The sequence below is a fragment of the Schistocerca nitens genome, chromosome 1 (assembly GCF_023898315.1).
Source record: "Schistocerca nitens isolate TAMUIC-IGC-003100 chromosome 1, iqSchNite1.1, whole genome shotgun sequence".
Lineage (NCBI taxonomy): Eukaryota > Metazoa > Arthropoda > Insecta > Orthoptera > Acrididae > Schistocerca > Schistocerca nitens.
Window position 1 is genome coordinate 63,555,201 of NC_064614.1, and position 19,668 is coordinate 63,574,868.

Here is a 19,668-nt window from a genome sequence, read left to right on the forward strand (position 1 = left end):
AGATTCGATACTTTAGTGCTTCTCAGTTTCTGACAACACGGCAGAGGCTCAAGTCTACGAGCGAAATCTTCCATTCGAAGCCAGTATTTCAGCGCAGTTTCAACTTCTAGGGACGTCTAGGCTCCGAACTGAGTATACTACTGTTGCTTTAGGCTGCATTCACCAGTATTCGTTTGGTTTCGAAAGTTATGAATACCTATACTTTCCACTTACTCTTTTGTCTAAACCGTGCCTACGAGAACACCCTAAGCTTCGTGGAGCCGCACTTCGTTTTCATTTTTGATTGTAGTACTTGGAAAATTAAAATGCGTGCAATGAAACTAAACTGAATCACAGTACGTCATAACAACAGTTTTATACAAATTGAAATACGTGAAATGTTATGATTATGTGCTTAAATGTTTCAGCATATAGCATGATGTGTTCACCTTTAATTTAGTTTCATTGCACATGTTTTAATATATCGAGAAATGAAATGAACTTACTTACAATATTATAAATTCCGAAACATTTTTCGGTTGGACAAATAGTATTCTGCATCAAGGTGGTACCTCAAATCGTACGTTATTTAGAAACAAGTGCGAGCTTCTCTGTGTAAACGGTAGAATACAATGTGAGAAACATCACGTGCGCTGGTTTTGCACCCTTTTCTTGTTTCTTTACGTATGGTAAATGCTTGACTTTGTCTCCTACAGTTTTACATGTGTTAAGATCTTTGTGCCGCAGTCTGCTGTGGAACACTTTTGTGACGTCTGTTATGAGGAGTTTTCACATCGTGGTGCCTTGCATTGTGCTGCGCTCGTACATCCTGCATACGCCAATTTCAGTGCTTCGTCGAGTGTGACGAATTACTCTGCCCTCCCTCACACCGTCTTCGCTACACCTCGTGTTTCTACACTTATCTTCCAGCCTGCAACACACTTTTCATTCCCGCGGATATTTAGCACCGCGTAGCTCGCAGACGTGGGACGTATTACGCGGCTTCAATTTGCGATACCCTTTTTTTCCCCGCCCGTTCGTGCCGGCGTATCTATGTAAATGCGGTCGCGCCGCGCCACGACGCGACGTCCGCGAGCAGATAAGTGCTGTTGTTAAAGTCCCTGCGGAGGCAGTTGGCAATTATATTGCGCTCTCGTGTCGCCCTCGAATGAATATGTATGGGGAGCTAATAACGCCGTCACATACATTATGCAGATAAACCCGCCGCAAGAGGGCGCGTTCCGTCACGCCCACGCTAGCTGACGCGGTCGCTTTGCCGGCGCTGGCTCGCGTGCGCAGGCAGTAAGCTATAACGCGAGTTGTGTTGGTGTATAGTGAGGGCCTGCTGTGAAGGTAGACGAAACGGAAACCTCCTAGGCGGATTGACAGTGAGAGGAGCAGGCGGCAGAAGAGACGGAGGCAGAGGAGCAAAGAAACCCGCGCCCCTTCCTCTCTCCCCTCTTACCACACCTGTTTCACAATCTTCCTCTTGCCGCGTTCTATTCCCAGTGAAGAAGCTTTAGGTGAACGGCAGGTTCTGCACTGCACTGTCTTTGTTCGTGTGTATCTGTTGCTGTTATTACTGCTACCCTTTTTTAGGACTACGTTACTTGTAAAACGATGATCATGTTTACTTCCTCTCTGTTCAGTTTTTGGTTTCTTATTTCATGCTGTCGTTGAACATCGTTACTTCTACGGAAGATTCTTATTATGTCAAAATGGTTCAAATGGCTCTGAGCACTATGAGACTTAATATCTGAGGTCATCAGTCCCCTAGAACTTAGAACTACTTAAATCTAACTAACCTAAGGACATCGCACACATCCATGCCCGAGGCAGGATTCGAACCTGCGACCGTAGCGGTCGCGCGGTTCCACACTGTAGCGCCTAGAACCGCTCGGCGACCCCGGCCGGCTTCTTATTATGTCGATAAAAATAATAATTGTCCATCTTGTGCAACTGGATGTTATTATTTATGCCAAACATGTTTCACTGGCCCGGTATTGCGCGTCACCGGTGATTTTTATGTCATTTATTTTTGGTATTGCGAAACAGGGATCATAATTATTCTTACATACATATAAACACAGCTGAAGCAGCAAGTGAATAAGAACGGCTGCAAATGGTAAAAAGACGAAGATTCTTATCTCTTAAAGTCTTGTGTATTTGGTTCTCTGTTTAACTTCTTGCTCATATGTGCTAGTTTCCTCGAAATAGTGTACTTCCGTTATTATAATCGTTTATTAGGTGTGCCGCATGAGAGGGATTCGGGCCGGCCACTGTGGCCGAACGGTTCTAGGCGCTTCAGTCCGGAACCGCGCTGCTGCTGCTGCGGTCGCAGGTTCGAATCCTGCCTCGGGCATGGATGTGTGTGATGTCTTTAGGTTAGTTAGGTTTAAGTAGTTCTAAGTCTAGGGGGACTGATGACCTCAGATGTTAAGTCCCACAGTGCTCAGAGCCATTTGAACCATTTTTAGAGGGATTCTTAATATACTCAAATATTTGTGACTTACCCGCGGCAGTTATTAATCATGGAGTAAAATTCGCCTCTGTAAAACGGACATTATTGAAGGCTACCGGTTCAGTAAGATCAATCCTCCATTAGACCATGGACAATTATAGATAGATGGCATAGTATGATTTTGCTAGTGTGTGGTATCTGCTTGAAACGGTTCGCTGTAAAATTTCTGGAGATAGAGGGGTAACTTTAAGCTGGTAGCTTCTGACGAAAGCGAATTTTATGAGCTGTGAATAGACGATTTGTTTACGGAAAAGGTTGTTTTGTACATCGTTACAAATTGAATATTGTTAGAAGTACAGTTATGTGTCCCAAATCTATAGTGGCGTAAAATTAATCGGCTACTATATACAGTTCGGGTACGTTCCTTGACGGTGGACAGTAAAAAAATTAAAAATAGGCCCTAATAAATATGTCCAGTAGTTACTGAGTCAGGTTTCTCGAAAGACATATCAGCGAGAAACAGACGATATTTCGATAGTTGAAGTCTCCCCACCTATTCCGAAACATATATCGTATGTCCTAAAAGCCGGACGTGCGAGAAACTGCTTAGCCTAATGACGCTTCCATTGATTCTTTTTCCATCATTCTTACTTCAGAATAGAAATAGAGGAACTGATGTTAATTCCAAGTATCGTAGATCATTTTCCGAGAAAAAATTACTCGAGTATACGCGAAAAACTGGAATGTGTAGCTCTTGCGTCTGGCACGGTTGATCAAGTAGTTCGATTTCCGATAAAAGATTAGTCGAGCAGTTGAAAGTTTGGGTGTTGCGTCTGGCACGGTTGACCAAGTAGGTTCTTTATTCTCTGTTCTCTCGTTTTTGTTCGCGCATCGACGAGGGGTGTTGTGGAGGGGTCGGTAATTGGCTGTATTCTCGCGTGGTGAAGAAAATCGCCTCTACCGCAATGCTGGATGGGCGTTGCCGGCGGTAATTAAATCGTTTGATTTTCATCACACAAAGCGGAAGGGTCCCCTCCGCATACTGCCTTTAATGTAGAACAGCCTCAGTATAGTTGCAGGTTGAGATTAAAAAAACAGCGGATTACGGGAGGCTAAACTGGAGGTTGCCTGGGGGCGCGGGAGAAGTGGCTTAAAACTTTCATTATACACAGCCAGCTGTCTAGCTGTAGCCTCCCTCGTTTATTCTTCTTTTTTTAAGTTTTCTTGTAACTTTCAGAAGTTTTGACTTGCGGTAAAGGACACAGTTAACGCTCAGGAAAAAGGAGGAAATCCGTGTAAGGCTTGGAGAATTAGCGGAAGGGCTCTGTGGAATAACAATTAAAACCAACCCCTGCTCCGGCGTCTCTCTGCTCCCTGCCCCCCCCCCCCCCGTCTCTCCCTCCCCCTCTCTCCCTCCTTCTCTCTCCCTCTCTCTCTCTCTCTCTCTCTCTCTCTCTCTCTGTGTGTGTGTGTGTGTGTGTGTGTGTGTGTGTGTCAACAAAGGCGGGTAAGGAAAGTGCAGGTTGACGGAAGCGGGCGGGAGAGCTATAACGGAGCTAGTAGCGGCGCAGGGAGCGCACGTATAATGAGTCATTAAAATGCAATTAACATGGCGTTTCTCTGGGCGACCTGGCTATTAATTGCAATTTATTTAATAATCGGAGTAATTTGGCGCTGATTGCGCTCCGCGACAAGTGGCGGGCGGTTGTTGATTCTCTGCCTCTCCAAACTTGGCGCGTAGCGGCGCTCTTCATTGATATTCGGGTGGGCGAATTTACGGCGCCGAGCAGAGCGCGCTAATTCGCCGCCGGGCCGTCTGATGTAGCGAGCTGGCTCGTAAATGTAATGCGATTACGCAGCGGGCCTTGAAATGGCTGCGGAGCCAGATTATCGCCGCTAACGGATGTTTCGTGCGCCGAGGGCGCTCTAAGAGAAGGTGGTTGGGAGGCGGGGGGAGGAGGGAGACATTGCCATCGGCCGCATGCCCGATGGATGGATGGATGGATGGATGGATGTGCTGCTTTTGCCTACCAATAGAGGCCCGTTCTACAATGAGGATATCACTTCCTCACTCCTGGTTTAGCGCTCAAAAGATCTTACAGATATCCCGTCATTTTAAATGTACATTCGGCGAATACACTGAGGCGAACTAAAGTCTTGGGATAGCGATAGGCACACGTACAGATGGCAGTAGTTCCGCATACACAAGGTATAAAACGGCAGTGCATTGGCGGAGCTATTGTTTTTTAAAAAAAATCTTCTTTTCGGTTCGCATCTTTATTCTGTTGCCTTTAATGTGGTAGAGTCTGAATATCGTTCTTTTAGCCTTGTTGCAGATGTCTGTGACATGGTCTCGAAGTCATCTTGATGCCAAGGTACTTTACAGTGTCTGACGATTTTTATCACTGAACCGGATGTGGAGGTTAGGTGGTGTCCTTCTGTACGTAAAAAGTATGGCCTGCGTCTTCTCAGCGCTGATGGTTATCGAACCAGCGAACAAAATCCCCCATCTTGACCAATACCAGAAACTTCAGCATAGCAATATTGCACATTAAATACAAACATCATAACACTCACACTCCAACACTAAATATACACGCACAATTACGACATTCTCATCCCATCATTTCGATACCATCATCATCAGACAGAAGGCAGGGATCACATCATATACGATCCTTTGAACACAGGGGTCCAATGCCCATCAGGTCACCTCCCCCGGAACTATTGTTTGTAATCAGGTGATTCCTAGGAAAAGGCTTCCGACGTGATTATGGCCTCATGACGTGAATTAAATGACTTTGAACGCGGAATGGTACTTGGAGCTAGACGCATGAGATACTACATTTCGGAAATCGTTAGGGAATCTAGTATTCCGAGATCCACGGTGACAAGAGTGTGCCGAGAATACCAAATTTCAGGCATTACTTCTCATCGCGGCCGAGGTCCTTCACTTCACGACCGAGAGCAGCGGCGTTTGCGTAGAGTGTTTCCAGATAAGCAGCACTGCGTGAAGTAACCGCAGAAATTAATGTGGAACGTACGACGAACGTATCGCTTAGGGCAGTGCGGCGAAACTTTGCGCTCACGAGCTGTGGCAGCAGACGATCGACACGCGTGGCTCCTCTAACAGTGCGATATCTCTCTCCTGGACCCTAAACGACTGGAAACCCGTGGCTTGGTCAGATGAGTCCAGATTTCAGTTGTTATAGCTGTTGGTAACATCCGAGTGTGGCGCAGACCTCACGTAGCCATGGACTCAGGTTGTCAACAACGCACTGTGCAAACTGATGGTGGGTCGGTAGTGGTTTGGGCTGTGGTTACATGGAGTGGACTGGGTCCTTCAATCCAACTGAACCGTTTGTGACTGGAAATGGTTATATTCGACTACGTGGAGACTTCATGTTCCCAAATCGCGATGGAATTTTTATGGATGACGACGCGCTATGTCACCGCGCCACTGTTTTCGCGATTGGTTCGTAAATCATTCTGGCCAATTCGAGCGAATTATTTGGTCACCCAGATCACCTGAAATAAATCCCATCGAATATTTAATGGACAATCCAGAGGGCAGTGCGTGCACAAAATCCTGCATCCGCAACACCTAACCAGTCATGGACGGATGTAGAGGCAGCATTGCTCAGTATTTCTGCAGAGGACTTCCAACGGCTTGTTCAGTGCATGACACGTAGAGTTGCTGTACTACGCCGGGCAAAAGGAGTTCCGACGTGGTATTTGGAGGTATCATGTGACTCTGTCTGTCTGTCTGTCTCTCTCTCTCTCTCTCTCTCTCTCTCTCTCTCTCTCTCTCTCTCTCTCTCTCTCTCTCTCTCTCTCTCTGTGTGTGTGTGCCGGCCGAAGTGGCCGTGCGGTTAAAGGCGCTGCAGTCTGGAACCGCAAGACCGCTACGGTCGCAGGTTCGAATCCTGCCTCGGGCATGGATGTTTGTGATGTCCTTAGGTTAGTTAGGTTTAACTAGTTCTAAGTTCTAGGGGACTAATGACCTCAGCAGTTGAGTCCCATAGTGCTCAGAGCCATTTTTCTGTGTGTGTGTGTGTGTGTGTGTGTGTGTGTGTGTGTGTGTGTGTGTGTGTGTGTGTGTGTGTGTGTGTGTGTGTCAGTCAGTAGTAGGGTTGACACCTTGTGCTGAATTTATAGCTCTTACTTTATTTACAATCGATTTCGGTGCTACATTATACCATCTTCAGCCCTCTCTGTGGCACCAGGTTACCATGTGAGTACCGAGTACTCATTTGGATACATCTCATACGGGCGCAAAAAATCGATGCTCACCATGCTAACGCTTCTCTTCTGCTTATCAAGTTAATGGCGACGGCAGGTGATTACCTGGTACGATGGAGAGGCTTGAAAATGGTATAATGTAAAAGCGAAATCGATTGCAAATCTAATTTTGTATGGAAGTGTTGTCCCAACTACATAAACGATACACTAACGCTTGTCGTAACATGCTCTATCGGAAGATTGATGTATGTAGATTACAGTAATTTATGTTATTTTCAGTAGCCCGTCGAGTGATTCGTGGCGTAATGTGCACAAAATTTGTCGAATGTCGTTATATGTCGATCTGTAGAAATTAACGCGCTGGCATGGGAGACACAGAGGCAAGCCCTCAAGGATCGACCCGCGATGAGAGTTAACGGCAATGGTCTGGTAAACCGTCAGCTTGAGTGTGGTTATTAGGTATATTTCCACTAACATGTAGGCAAATGCTTGGCATGTTCCCCCAGTCAGAACATGCAGCACTCAAACAGTTGATAGATGATGACACAGAGAGCAAAGTTTGCATGATTCACTAGGTAACTGACGGCTGATGCGATAGGGAAGGTATCGAGTACAAAGTGAAATAACAATAAATCCACTAAATCATAAGAAAAACATCGACGCCTCTATGACAGGATAACTGCTAGGGAAGAGAGAGATTGTGTGTGTCAGTCTAACTGGTAGGAGCCTCATCCATGTGGAGACTGAACATGTTTTGACGTAGTCTTAGGGAAAGAATCATTCCATGGACTATTGAAAGAGGTGCAATGTTTTATGCTAGAAATTGCCACAGAAATATGATTATAATGCGTTTGTGAGTGAAGTACTTGAGTAAAAACCGTGTGTACCCACAGCAAACGCAGGCATGGCCTGCGGAGGACGCAGCGTCCATTGTAGTTGATCTGCAGACAAAACACGAATTATTTGATTTATTTTTGACTAGTCTCGCTGATCAAATGCGAGCTATCTCTGATATTGCAACACTTCAAAGGTTTAAAGCACCGCTTGGCACCGAGTACGCGACCTGTGGCGTTCTCTATGTAACATTGAAAACGAAGTGGTTAGTTTTGTTGTAATGCAACACCCCTCAGAGTTCGTAAAGGTAGTCTCTTCCACACTTTGTAGATTGCCCCACTAGGCAACAAAGAAGTTTACGTACTTTGTGGTTCAGCGTGGATTCGCCGTGACGCACAGAGGCGTACGTCAGGTGTGCGGCGCCGCCACACGGACAGTGCCAGAATTAGCGTGTGATCCAGCAGGAGGCTCTCAGTTTTCCCTGGGCGCGCCGCCTCCGCCGCCGCCGGGGTTTTTATTACAGGCCTGGCCCGCCGAGGTGTCATTAGCCGTATAATGGAGGCGTGCCGCCGCACCCCCTCCCCCTCCCCACGCCGCGGCGCACCTTTTGTTGGCTGGCCCCTGTAATTTGGCGTGGTCGCCTCACCTCGACTCGCGTGCGTCCGCCTGCGCCGCGCCGCACTGCGCATGCGCACTGCGTGTCGTGCGCTGCCGTTCTCTGTGAAACTCCCACGGCGCGCCGATGTTATTAATAACGGGCATTCGCAAGGGGCTGCAACTGTGCTGTTCTAAAAACGCGCCTAAGCGACGCACCACGCTGTCTATTGCGCCCCGGTACTCGTTACTGCACTGCCCAACAACTTAATATTTATGACTAAAGCCAGTGCTCAGTGCAGTGTAAAACAAACAAACTCACTACGCTACGCATAAATTCACCCACAGTAGGCATTGCGGCAGTACCGCCTAACCGTCTGTGTTCTAGATAATAGTCACAATTCAGCGAGAAAGACCGCAAGTTTCTACAGGTACGCCATACTCTGCGGGAGCCATCATAAATGATTAGATCACATAAAGCTACTAAATTGGGATGGTTTTGATTGCTGCGTTTCATCCGCTGTTGCAGGTAGTCCCAAACATTCTTCGCGGGATTAATATCGGGTGATATAGCAGGGCCAGTTGAGATTCATCAGACCAGGAACGTCTGCATGCAGCGTTCTCAAAACGGCTGTTGCCGTCTTGAAAGAAACACCGCAGTGTCAACAGCACGCTCTTCACGAAGATGTAGTAGAAGCTTATGCTACCCATCTTGGACTGTGGTTAGAAAAACTGCAGCTGATTGTGACAATAAAAGATACTTGGAAACAATTACCTGTGTACGTCACTTTTTTTTTCTCACGACGTCTTTCGACGGCATATACGCAGTTCGTCAGGTGAATCCTTAGGTGTGTGTAATGTAAACCAGTGATTCACCTGAAGATTGGTGTGTAAGCGCTCGAAAGGAACCGTGGGGATTGAAAATTAAAAGTGACTGACCCAAAAGATTGTTTTAGTTAATCTGTTAATGTAGTAGAAGGCTACAATAAACGTCCCGGTTCATGTTGACGGCAACTCGAATCATTGGACCCAAATCATTGTACGAAGATGATGGTGAGGTCCCATACTCCGAGGAGCGTAGGAGACGATTTGGGAGACCCCCCATCGCCGTACTAGGCAAGGTCTTAGTGGAGGTGGTTTGCCATTGCCTTCCTCCGACGAAAAACACACCCAAAACATCACAGGATCACCTCCGTCCTGAATTACATACTCGACACAGACACCTCTTTTGGATGTCGGTGCACTCGACATCTTGCATTATTTGGTGGGGAAAAGAAAAGGAACACACACACACACAATCGCGACCACACCACACGACTTTAGTCACCTACTGCGTTTGGCCCGTTGAGATCGCGCAGCTGTGTACCACTGTGAGCAGTGGGCTTGCGCTAGGTACCAGAGTTCAAATGGCCATTGCAGTGCAGTTGCCTTCGCTTGTTGAGACGGATCTTCAGTCACTCACAGCAGCAGTTCCTGCTGCAGTGAAATCGCTATCGCCATTTGAGCGTCAGTTTTTTATCTAGCTCTCGTAATTTCGGCTGTAGAGCCATCATCACCGTTGCACTTGAAAATGCCTCTACCGCCGAAATCACGAGACCGAAATAAATAAATAATAAAAACTGGTGGCATTAAAATCTTAAAAAAAAATCCTGCCATGTTCGAAATCGATTGTCACTGAAAAGGCGTGAAAAAATGGTTCAAATGGCTCTGAGCACTGTGGGACTTAACTTCCTGTAGAACTTAGAACTACTTAAACCTAACTAACTTAAGGACATCACACACATCCATGCCCGAGGCAGGATTCGAACCTGCCACCGTAGCAGTAGCGCGGTCCCGGACTGAAGCGCCTAGAACCGCTCGGCCACAAAGGTCGGCTGAAAAGGCGTGAGATTAGTACGTCGTCTGTGTCGGTTAGGATCTTTTCACGACAATTTTATGGTTTCGCACTTCAGTCGAGAATCACTCTGTGGACTGCCGGTCTGTTGAAGACTCCCCCCCCCCCTCGCGCTCTCTCTCTCTCTCTCTCTCTCTCTCTCTCTCTCTCTCTCTCTCACACTCTCTTTCTTTAGGAACGCGTAGATATATGAAGTTGAAATTACTGCCACATACTGAACTCTATGGTCCCCTTTGACGTTTAAGCTTCTAAGTGAATACAGTCATAAGATACAGCCACATATGTCACATATTTTGATACTCGCAAACTCACTCTTCACAGTCCATATCGGCAGATGAACTATTTATACACCTATGTCGGGCCTGGTGGTGCAGCGGTTTAGCTTGTGCCTGGAAACCGAGAGGTCGCGGGATCGAATCTTTGTCGGGCCACGAATTTTTCAGTCTTCGTTTTAAGCTGGCTTTCACCTCTCAACTATGAGAGATGTCGTCAGAAGCAACAAATGGTTCAGAGTCCACTATAAATTGTAGGTCCCCTTTCCCTGGTTGGATAACTGGGCTAGGTTAGAGATACAGAAGTCGCCGAAGTGGCGTTCAGTAGAAAGATTTGCACCAGGCTACTGAGCCTTAGGAAATTATCATCATCTATGTACATCATCAGTTTTCTAAGCAACACTCAGAGCACGAGGCCTGCTCCACTATCCGATTTTTCGTATGCCGTGAACAGAAAAGGTAAGTACCCTCCGCCACACACTCTGTTTAAGGTGGATTGCGGAGTGCCGAGGCAGATGTAGATTTGGCGCTTCCGCATTCGGTCTCGTGGTAGATCTGTAGCTTACTGTCACTTCTGAATTTTGGTTTACACAGTGCGTCGCGCTGAACGTCAGTGAAGGCACTAACGTTCCTGGAAATTTGACACGAAGTTCTGGCCCAGCCTTCAGGAGCGGTTGTCGTAAACGCGATTAGGCGGGGCTAACTTGGAGAGGTGTTAAGAGAATGATTGACGGCAAGATCCGGCTAGTGGCTGGAGCTGTCAGCACCTATGCCGGGGAAAACCCATCTCGCTGGACACGCCTTTGTAGCACGCTAGAAGGAACGCGTCTTCTGCCTTTCACTTCTTCTGCTTGCTTGTTTGTTCTAAATGGGTTTGTTTGGAGAGGTGCCGTGTTACACGGCGAGCAACAACTGACATCAAACGACTTCTCTAATCGGCTGACTGTGTGTGTGTGTGTGTGTGTGTGTGTGTTTCTTTACCCAAGCCACGATGTGTGTTAAGGCCCCGTAAAGTCGGTGTAAATATTGATCCTATCTCAGTGTCTGGGAAGCACGCCTGGGTATTTACTTTTTTATTGTGAGCGAGAGCTTTTTACTGGCACGGCCCGCGTGTGTAAACACCGCCGCCTGCTTGGGTTCCTGGTAGCAGCGACTGAAGCCATCTCTCTCTTTCTCTGTTGCAGGGGTCCGATGCAGGCTCTGATCTCTTCACCACCACTCGGAAACGTAAGTAATCCTGCACGCTTCTTGCCGTAATTGGTTAATTAAGTTTTCAGTCTGCGCTCCTGTCGTCTTGAATGGTATTTGCTGTGTGTACATCAAGTTTTTGTTCGTTTGTCAAGTGAATTATCTGTTGCATAGCCTACAGAGGAGTTACGTCGGCCATAAGCAGTTTGTTTTCGAAGATCACTACCAGTCACAGGGTTTATTCGCCCAACAAATAAACTTTTTAAACTCAGTATTTTCATCACCAGGCAGTAACATTCACTATAACCGTGGCCTGAAACTTAACAGTAGTTAAGATTACGTGCTTTTATAGTTAAAGTAATTGCATTGATTGACCGTTCCGTCGACTCCTGGTAGAATATTTTATACATTATGAATGAAACGCACGCAGCACCGGTGCAAATACTGTAGAATATTACACCAATGTTGAGTGTGTCTCATTCATAATATTAAGATAATCCTTCAGTTTTCGTTGCAGTCACTTGCGCAACTGAAAATTTCGATGTGTATTGACACCAAGTTCATTTCACCAATTTTGTAACAAAAGCATTTGAAGCTTTCTGAAATTACTTTATGATTGTGTATAGTTTTCTGTTGTTTCCAGAATGAAACTTTGACATAGCAATGAAGTCTTATTTTTCATGATACATTGACTCTTGCTTTTTAGGCTAGTGTGTGCTAGTTTGACGTATTGATTGAGAGTGTTTGGATTCGTACTTACGGTTCATGTGTAAAATATAAATTAACTCTGTCAACTTCCTTGTTTTGTTGTAAGAACTCGTCACTATCAGCCCAGACCATAGCATAACTGCACTTAGTTTCCACACAGGTTCGCCTTTCACATGCAATGTAGCAATACACTCCACAATCACAACGAATATAGGGTAATTTGAGGCCACAGATGTGGATAGGTCTATGTAGACAAACAAGCGATACCCGTTTGGCATGAAATATAACAGTTTCCGGTTTCACAAGTGAAGGTGCAAAAAACTCATTGAATTCTTAAACATGCAATTGAAGACCAAAAAGTTAGGGACAAGCGAAAAGGAACTGTATATTTACAGCCATTTCTATAACACCATACGGTACCACACTGTTTATGCTAGAAGGTACTTGATGCCATTATTAATTGCTCATCTTTCTCTTATCACTATTTCTTTCATGAATAACGTCTGCCCATTACAGTAACTGGTACAGATCTGCTCTGAACTACTCTAAAAATGTATATTGTTGCAGGTAAATTCTCGGTAATGAGCATGCTACATCAGCTATTATATAAGCTATTACAGGTAAATGTAACTAGCGAACTGTGTGATTTGTTAGTGATGTATTGAGGAATATACGTGAATGCAGACTTGTATCCCAACTGTAAATCGTAACAACTGCTGTGGTCATTTCTTAATTTCCTTCGGCCAGTACCTCACTAAGTTACACACCTGGCAGTTAAAAGAGAGAAACAAGTTAGTCTTACTGCTGCTCGTATTGCGCTGGGACGTTTGTGTTAGATGTAATTACTTGCAGCTTATCTCGTTTGATGTAGTGGCTCTTTCGTTGCTATTGTTTTCCTTCATTCCTTATCTTAACTGGCTTGCGTGTCAAGCTGACCGACGAAGAACTAAAAACACATTCCGCATGATTGTGTCACAGATACTTCAGTATCTTGTAATTAGATGTCTCCCTTCGCAAAAACATGCGAGACTGTTGATAGGTGTAGAGGAGGTTTTACAATGCGAAATCGGCCTGTTTGAGTGAAGATTCGATGAAATCTGGATCTTGTCTGTGACGCTGTAGGATCGTAATAAGGCGATAAGAAAGGGGACGACAGTAACTTGGCGCTTCGCTGTTGGCGGAAAAGCAAAATATCGATGGTAGGACGGGGGTTTGAATCGTGCTCCTAAACTCCAGTCTGTTAAGCGTTGCATCACCCTACGGTGTGTTATTGACATTGGCTGAAGTGTCTGCATATGTAAGAGGTGAATCCGAACTCTAGCGGCAAAATCTCGGAGGTTGCTCAAGTATCCTTGGCCTCTAGTGGCTCCTTACAGAGTAAGGGCATTCCGGTTGATATCTTTCCAGGCTGCACTTCAGATATCTCTGTGTCTTGCTGGGAGACAAACTTGCTCCAAGTCACTTCGATACTGCGTGTCGACAACAGTAATGCCCACTTTAGTCTTCATACTTAAATATTTCTTGCGTTCAGTACTGCTCGCTTGTGTCTCAGGCTCGATTTTCCAACTGTGTGAGTTCTACGTTAACAGCGACAAATAGCAGCATGGATAGCTTCACTGATGAAGAGTTGCCCGGTTTGCACCTCCTGAATGCGATCACTGAATGCAGTAGAAAACTGGTACACCGACGCTACACTGTGAACCTCATCGCAGCAACGGCTGCTGCCTTATAGTACTTTCGTATCCGAGGGTTTTTACGTGACAGTGTTTCGTGTTCTGTGTTTCAGTGATTACGTAACATAGACTTTTTCACTGTTGTGTAACTATTTTCTCGAAACGAGGGTAATGGGGGTAACAAATCGAATAAAACATTCCTACGCTACTTTCCTTCGAGCAAGTACCACAGCAGTTAAAAATTTCTCAAAAGGCAATATTTCCGCCATCGACTTCAATTACAGTTTGTTTCCCTGTATTGGATTATTTCGTCTATTATGCTATTTTACAGTGGTGACTCGTCTACATCCGTGTCATAATTAACGTCCTTATTCTCTAACGAGCCACTGGACGGATCCCTTATACCAAAATACTCCTAAATTTACCCTGTTGTTGCCTTCGTCGTCGTCGTCGTCGTCGTCGTCGTTGTTGTTGTTGTTGTCTTGAATCCGAAGACTGGTTAATGCAGCTCTCCACAGTAGTCTATCCTTTGAAAGTCTCTTAATCTCTAGATAAATACTGCAACCTACATGAACACCCCCCCCCCTTCCCCATTACCATACTGGCGATTCCTTGATTCTTCATGTGTCGTATCAACCGATCCCTTCTTTTAGTGAGCTTGTACCATAAATTCCTTTTCCCCCCAGTTCTAGTACCTCCACATCAGTTATTGTTTCTTCTACATACTACATTTCAAAAGCTTTTGTTAGGTTCTTGTCTCAACCGCTTACCATCCCCGACTTTTGTAGAAGACTATACTTCAGACAAATACCTTGGAAAAACTTGCTAATACTTAAATTTATATTCGATGTTAACATATTTCTCTCTTTCAGAAACTCTTTTCTTGTTCTTCGCAATCTACATTATATCCTCTCCGCTTCCCGCGCGTCGTATACGACACGCGAACCTTGTAACATTTGTCAGCATACAGAACATACGCTCCGAAAATATGCGCATCTTCCGCAATGTTTCGGTAGCTGCCGCAGAAAGTTTCATAGCTCTGCGTCGTTACTTACTGAAGTTAGCCATTATTTCTCTGATATCCACAGTGGAGGAATCCAACCAATAATTTTTGAAAACGATTACTTACTTGGGCTGGTGATCACCTGCGGCAGAAATATTTGGTGGATAAACAAACTTGCCAACTAGTGGAACTAAAGAGGATAAATCCTGACTATACTCAGTGATTTTGCTGCCCATCTTCTACTTGTAGTGTATCATTTCCTAACTTAATTCACTCACTCCGTCAGCATTGCCTGAGTCAATTCAGTTATATTCCATTACCACTATATTACTTGTGAGTGTCTTCGCTTTATAATTTCTTCTCAAGAGGCTATCCATTTCATTGAACTGCAGTTCCTTTTCTGTCTCGGAGATAACAGTGTCATCCGCAAACCTCTTCGTGTCCCTGAACTGTAACGCTGTTTATAGTAACTATTAGCCTTTTCCCAGCAGCTTTGCCCATACACCCATTTGACACATGTATTGAACACATCTCCTCACCCTCTCCGTGTCCACCCTGTCCTCCCACCTTTATCTGTGTATCTCTTCCTCCCCACTCTTTCTGTCTCTTCATCTCCTCCTACCCCTCTCTTTGTCCACTTCCTCCACCTCTCTCTCTCTCTCTCTCTCTCTCTCTCTCTCTCTCTCTCTCTCTCTCCCTCCCTCCCTCCCTCCCCACTCCCTCATTCTGGTCATATCTTCCTCCGCACTCCCTCATTCTGTCCATTCCCTCCTCTGTCCATCTCAACCTGTCAACAAGTATGCTCGTTGACGTATATAGCGCCTGCATTTCAGCTCAACAGGGCAGGACTACTCCCAGAGTGTGCCTTTCATGCAGGCCATGCTACACATAAGAGACTTAAAAACCATTTGTTTGCCCCCTGACATACAGGTCGTCGTGCACAGCAGGTCGATTAAGCAGACCAAAACTGCTCCAAGACAACACATCTGTCATGCAGCGCAGCCTACATGTCGATACCTGGAAAAACACAGTTTTGCCCGTATCTCCGCGCCTATTGGAGCTAGGAAGTGATAAACCCCACAGTGCCGATACCCGTGAAGTCTGCTGTTCCTGTGCCAAATTCGGTTGAAATCGATTCAGGGGTTCGGGAGGAGATTCCAGACATACACTCTGCTTTATATACGAAACAGATCACTGGACAGTTACGTTTCCAGCAGTCACATTATGTATCTCAACGCCCTCGGCACCAGCCTTTTGCGTACAACGTTATCCGGCTCGTAAGCTCTTAGGATGGCTCCAGAGTGGGAGCGCTAATTTATTCCGGCCCTCTGTGCCAAGTGAGGCCGAAATGCGCGTCTTCTGGCGGACGCTGGCGCGAGTAACAGGCGGCTCCCGTGTCGGAGGCGGAACTGGCCGCCGTTAAATCACTGATGACTGTTTAGAAACTCCGGCGGGTCGCCCGGGGCGCGCTGGACGCGGGCCAGCTGGCAGCGGCTCCGGAGATTCCAGACACAATTTGTTACGGCCGGGCCCGATAAAGTCGCCCGGCTATCTGTCCTCCACAGCGCTGCGCCGCGCCTCGCCCGTAAAAAACCGCCGCCGCGCCGACGGAAAGCATCTGGCGCTTCAGCGGGGCAGGAAAGTGCCACATAATGGGCCAGTAGTGGCGGCGAATACCGCTTTGCTGTCGTCTTCCGGTTCAGCTTTCCATGCCAAGCACCTGTTCCCCTGGCACGTCTCGCATTCGCCAAGGTGTTTGGAGATTTGGGCTTCGGAATCGAAAGACACAGAATTCGACTTGACGACACTGCTACGGATAGAGGTCTGCACGGATGAGAAAAGTAAGTCATCGTACCCGCAAGCCACGTTTCCGATCCGGAAAGTCTTTCATACGCATTTGTCGATATTCAAATTTCGTTAATCATTTTACCCGTTCGGTGCGCCGGAGCTCTAACGGTATGATTGTAGTTGCCCCAGATTTTCGTGTAAGGAAGTCGGACCTCGTAATTTACGGTCACCTAAGAGGGAAACTGTAGTAGTACTGAAGAAAAAAAAGTTGAACGCTATTCGCCGGGAGCATGAGGAGCGGGGTATGTCGAAGCAGTAACCGCCATAAGCGCAGAAAACGGTAATTGAAAAGGAACTTTGTTCGTAGCATTTTCAGACAATTGCGATTGTTGAACTTTTATTTTGAAAAAACAGCGCCTACTTAGAAACAGACGGGCAGAACAGAAGGCGAGAATTCCTACAACAGTTATTTTTTACTAGTGTATTGTAACTCATTGAGAGAACAGTGGATAGATGGTACGTGTAATAACATGGATATTACACCGTTTTCTCCTCCAGGGAACTAACCACGTCTCCAGGGAACTAACCACGTAAGTAAGGGCTTATACTCGTAAGTTGTTTCCCAATATCACAGAGCAGCCGGCGGTGTTAGAAAACTGGTGGTATCGACTGGTTGATAATTTGTGTCCCTTGAAATGATCTTGGCATCGAACAGGCACGACAGAAAATGGCTACCCTTTCGCATTTTGTTCTGAAGGAATTTCAGAGAATTCTTGCATTCGTACTTGACCAAGTACTGGTCCGACGAGAACGACGTCATTAGATAGAGACAGCGAGATGCAGTTTTAGGTCTGACGGTCAGAGCGAATGTGCAGTTACAGGTTTCGCTGGCAGAGCGACGGCGACGAGAAAGTGTGCCTCGAAGGCATCGTCGGAGAAAAGTAGATGGGTAAACTTTCGGCCGTCAACAGCGTAGTTAACGCGCTTAGCGAACCGTGAAGAAGAATCTCTCTCTTTCTCTCTCTCTCTCACACACACACACACACACACACTTCTATGCTAATCACATTAACGCTTTCTCGGCGATCCGTAGCTGGAGGGTCCGAAAGAGAACTTCCATTTGCGTCGTCGGTTCCGGTCTTTTCGGCCACACCTGACTTCCCGGTTTTATCCTCCCGTGTATGCGTGATAGTTTACACAATAACTATAACAAACACGATTTGGGGCAACTTTCCAATTACGGAGTAACTTCACACGCACATAGTCATTACAAAGGAATATAACAGACCTTTCCAGGAAAGGCGATAGTACTGACGATAACCGTGTTGAAGAAGCAACTTTGAATTAAATGCCTTGCTGGTCATTCTATGGTCGGAACTCTCCACTTTGTTTTTTTTTTCTTTGCATCAATTATCTGACTGCCCTCTACAGCTCCCTCTAGTATCATGGATGTCATTCCCTCATGTCTTAACAGATATGCTATCACTCTGTCCTTACTCCTTATCAGTGTATTCCACATATTCCTTTCCTATCCGATTCTGCGCAGAACCACCTCATTCCTTACCTTATCAGTCCACACAATTTTCAGCATTCGTCTGTAGCACCACATCTCAAACGCTTCGATTCTCTTCTGTTCCGGTTTTCCCACAGTCCATGTTTCACTACCATACAGTGGTGTACTCCAGACGTACATTCTCAGAAATTTCTTTCTCAAATTAAGATCTATGTTTGATACTAGGAGACTTCTCTTGATCAGGAATGCCCTTTTTGCCACTGCTAGTCTGCTTCTGATGTGCTCCTTACTCCGTGCGTCATTGGTTATTTAACTGCCTAGGTAGCAGAATTTCTTAGCTTCATCTGTTTCGTGACCATCAATCATGATGTTAAGTTTTCAGTCAATGCCAAGCCGAATAGCTGCTTGCATAAGGGGCATAGGTGGACCAACGCGTTGTTGACTTTCTCAATTTGTGACGCTCTTTTTCTTGAATAAACGATCCAGATTTTTTAAATTGTAATCATTCTTTTGTCTGTGCATATACATTACATCTATCGATTTCTGTCCCATTCGGGTAATTCCTTCTCGGTGCGTCGTTTGTTTTGTCTTACTGTGTACGTCGGTTAATTGCCTGGGGTTGCTGCATCAGGGTTAGTTCACGCGACTCGAGTTACCCTACAAAACTCGGTTTAAAAAAAAAAAGAGATATCCTCTTCCTGGCAGTATTTTAAATACCAGAAAATGAGGTAAGGATGCATATTTTTTGCCTTCGTTTGTGTCTCGTATGTGGCATCCCCGTGTGTCGTGGCATACCTCATTGCGAAGTAAATGAGGTTTTGTGAGGACGAAAAGGAGAGTCGTCGATAACTGGAGAAGATTGGAACGAAGCAGTTACGGTTGAGAAATAGGAGCTTAATAAGTAAAAGAAAAAAAAAGACTAAAAATGTGATAGTATTGGCATTTTAACAGACAGACGATGGACTTTCAAATGGTCAAAATGGTTTTTTGGTACCTTTGAAGCTAAAGTTACGTGTTAAATCTATTTTCTTCAGAGGCGCTTTTATTCGTGTACATTGGTCACAAGTCTTTAACTAACTGCAGCAGATTGCAACATTACGACTTCTGTCGATGAGACTTTTTGATTTGACTTCCACATCCCGAAAACTAATAGGAAATTGGCGGTCAGATTGCAGCCTTCCCTGCCCGCGAGCCTTTTTTGAGCAATTACGAGGCTCCGTGTTTAGTTAGCAAATTAGCAGCGGGCGCTCAATTACCGCGGCCTCTCACCGGCGTCCGCGCGTCTCGAAAAATAGGCAAAAAGGGGTCAGCGAGGTGGCTCCGGGACTGTCTGGCCCTCCTCTCTGAAATTAGCTTCCTCCTGATCGCGGCTAGCGTTCTCTGCCGCCCCGTCGCGACGTTCCTGGCAAGAAACGTGGGCGCCGTGAGCTACCGGTCAGTGTCCCACAGTCACGTGCAGAGTTCATACGCACAGCCATCGTCGGTAGGTTTGTGTTATTGTTGTGGTCGTCAGCCCGAA

The 19,668-nt window shown here is 45.9% G+C and overlaps 1 protein-coding gene across 4 annotated transcripts in view; it reads left to right on the forward strand.

Moving 5' to 3' along the window:
• The window catches only part of LOC126241267 (fibrosin-1-like protein), a 739,110-nt gene that overhangs the window by 699,953 nt on the left and 19,489 nt on the right, over positions 1-19,668 (forward strand). For all 4 annotated transcript variants that reach the window (XM_049947992.1, XM_049947994.1, XM_049947995.1 and 1 more), the window contains exon 6: positions 11,461-11,503. In XM_049947992.1, coding sequence (XP_049803949.1) covers positions 11,461-11,503 — 43 coding nt within the window. The remainder of the gene's footprint in view (positions 1-11,460; positions 11,504-19,668) is intronic.